This window comes from Montipora foliosa, chromosome 11 (assembly GCF_036669935.1).
Source record: "Montipora foliosa isolate CH-2021 chromosome 11, ASM3666993v2, whole genome shotgun sequence".
In the NCBI taxonomy this organism is placed as follows: Eukaryota; Metazoa; Cnidaria; class Anthozoa; order Scleractinia; family Acroporidae; genus Montipora; species Montipora foliosa.
The window spans coordinates 32,231,963-32,234,462 of record NC_090879.1 but is presented as its reverse complement, the minus strand read 5'-3'; the positions used below and the strand labels follow the sequence as shown (position 1 = coordinate 32,234,462).

Here is a 2,500-nt window from a genome sequence, read left to right as displayed (position 1 = left end):
GTACTGCGACTCTAGTCGTAGTCTCAGCTGTTGTGCATAGCTCTCAGCATCCTTTCTTAAGGATCTGCACCCTGTACGAGCCGCCTTCACCTCAAACTGCCTCACCAGGTGCATAGTTGGATCATTGTTGGAATAAAAAGTTCATAGCTGCCTTTATCTTGATGGTCTTCACTCTCTCTCGATGGACTTAAGGCCCCGCCCTCATAACTTCCTAGGAAGGTACAGTAGATCTGTGGAGCCCAATGGATGCTTAGCTTCATTAGCAACCATGACCTTACGAGTCTCTCTGTCAAGCCTCTGCAAATCCGCGATAGTCCATACCTAGGTCCACATGAAGTATGTGAAAGCCACAAGTGCAAACTGATTGGTCGCCAACAGTTTGTTGTAGACTGATAACAGACTTGACCATAACACTAATAGTCTCTCCACATACACATTCTCTGCATTCTGAGAACCAGGCTGTCTTCATGATTAACATTCTCCAGTACTCCCAGGAATTTATACTGTGATCTATCCTTTAGGCTTTGAATCACATCTGCTTCCCTGATACTTGACTCATCCGAAGTCTCAAGCTTGCCACGCTTCACGTGAGCCATTGCACACTTTTGCGCGTTCCAAGCTAGCCCAATATCTTTTATCGCCATTCTCGCATCACTTGTCACAACTTTAAGCTTCCTTTGTGAATATGCGTTTATCTTTAGATCGTCGATATACAGAAGATCCATGACGTTTTGGCTGATAAGTCTTGAGAGTCGATAGACGCTCGCAACTTCCACGCTAGAGAATTTATACTCAGCATGAATAGGCTTGGACACAGGGCGTCGCCCCTGGGCTGAACCTTATTCGCTCTGACGTCTCCAGCTCATTCACGCTGCTCACAGCGGTCCTTTTGTTCCACTTGGCGCTTAGTCTCATAATCACATCACCTATCCACCTGGGAAAACGCTGCAAAAACATTTGGTCCAACCAACAGTGATCCACGGAGTCATACGCTTTTCTCACGTCTATCCATGCCATATTCAGACTGCGACGTCCTCTCTGGCTGTCCTGACAGACCATACAGTCTATGAGTAGATTATCAATATTATTGTCCTACTACAATGCTCCTTGGCACTACGCTGCTCTCCTTGCATCACCCCCGTTCTCGTTTGGATGTTTATCTACTGGTTTCAAGAGACAGGACGTGAACCACTTGTATGTTATGGTGTTAAGACTAGTGATTGGCCTTTGGTTTTTACTATAAAATTTGCCTGCTTTTGGAATCAGTGAAGGCTTCCCCTCTGTAAACCAGAACGGCACCTCCTGATCACTACGCGCTATAGCCTGAAAAGACTTAGCAACGCCCTCATGAACACAGTTCACCTTTTTCCACCAGAGGTTGACAATTCAGTCTTGGCCTGGCATGCTCCACTTCGGTTTCTTCATCATCACACTGTTCGCCTGCTCTGTACTCAGCTCAAAAACCTCATCAAATGGTTCAGGAAACCTTTCATTTATTGCGCTTTGAATTTCCTCAAGCCACTTGGTTTAAGTGTCTCCAGTCCCTTCAGACTCCCATAAAGACTTTCAAAACTCTGTCGCCTCTTCCACACTTCCAAACAGCGTCCCACCATTACCACCATCCCTTATGCCGCATCATAATTTTATACAGGATTCCCACACCCCTCCTGTTTCTCAATGATCTTCTTAAAGTTCTTTCCTCTAGTTTCAGAGGATTCCACAATGACACTAGTATTTCCTCTACTTGCAGAGGATTTCACACTGACACTGGTATTTCCTCTAGTTGCAGAGGATTTCACAATGACACTAGTATTTCCTCTAGTTGCAGAGGATTTTGCAATGGCACTAGTATTTCCTCTAGTTGCAGAGGATTTCACAATGGCACTGGTATTTCGTCTAGTTGCAGAGGATTTCACAATGGCACTAGTATTTCCTCTAGTTGCAGAGGATTTCACAATGACACTAGTATTTCCTCTTTTTGCAGAGGATTTCACAATGACACGAGCATTTCCTCTAGTTGCAGAGGGTTTCACAATGGCACTGGTATTTGGTCTAGTTGCAGAGGATTTCACAATGACACTAGTATTCCTCCAGTTGCTGAGGATTTTGCAATGACACTAGTATTTCCTCTAGTTGCAAAGTATTTCACAACATTTGGCACTGGTATTTCATCTAGTTGCAGAGGATTTCACAATGACACTAGTATTTCCTCTAGTTGCAGAGGATTTCACAATGACACTAGTATTTCCTCTAGTTGCAGAGGATTTCACAATGACACTAGTATTTCCTCTACTTGCAGAGGATTTCACAATGACACTAGTATTTCCTCTAGTTGCAGAGGATTTCACAATGACACTAGTATTATCTCTAGTTGCAGAGGATTTCACAAAGACACTAGTATTATCTCTAGTTGCAGGGGTTGCACAATGACACTAGTATTTCCTCTAGTTGCAGGCACTGCAAGGAGTGGAGGCCTTGATTGCAGAATGTGTGAAAGAGT

The 2,500-nt window shown here is 44.1% G+C and overlaps 1 protein-coding gene across 1 annotated transcript in view; it reads left to right on the top strand.

Annotated features, from left to right (window-relative positions):
* Nucleotides 1-2,500, top strand: part of LOC137974698 (zinc finger protein 429-like) — a 20,871-nt gene that overhangs the window by 11,198 nt on the left and 7,173 nt on the right. The window contains exon 3 of the mRNA XM_068821636.1: nt 2,449-2,500. This exon is cut by the window's right edge and continues 7,173 nt beyond it. Within this exon, the coding sequence (XP_068677737.1) occupies nt 2,449-2,500 (52 nt within the window). The remainder of the gene's footprint in view (nt 1-2,448) is intronic.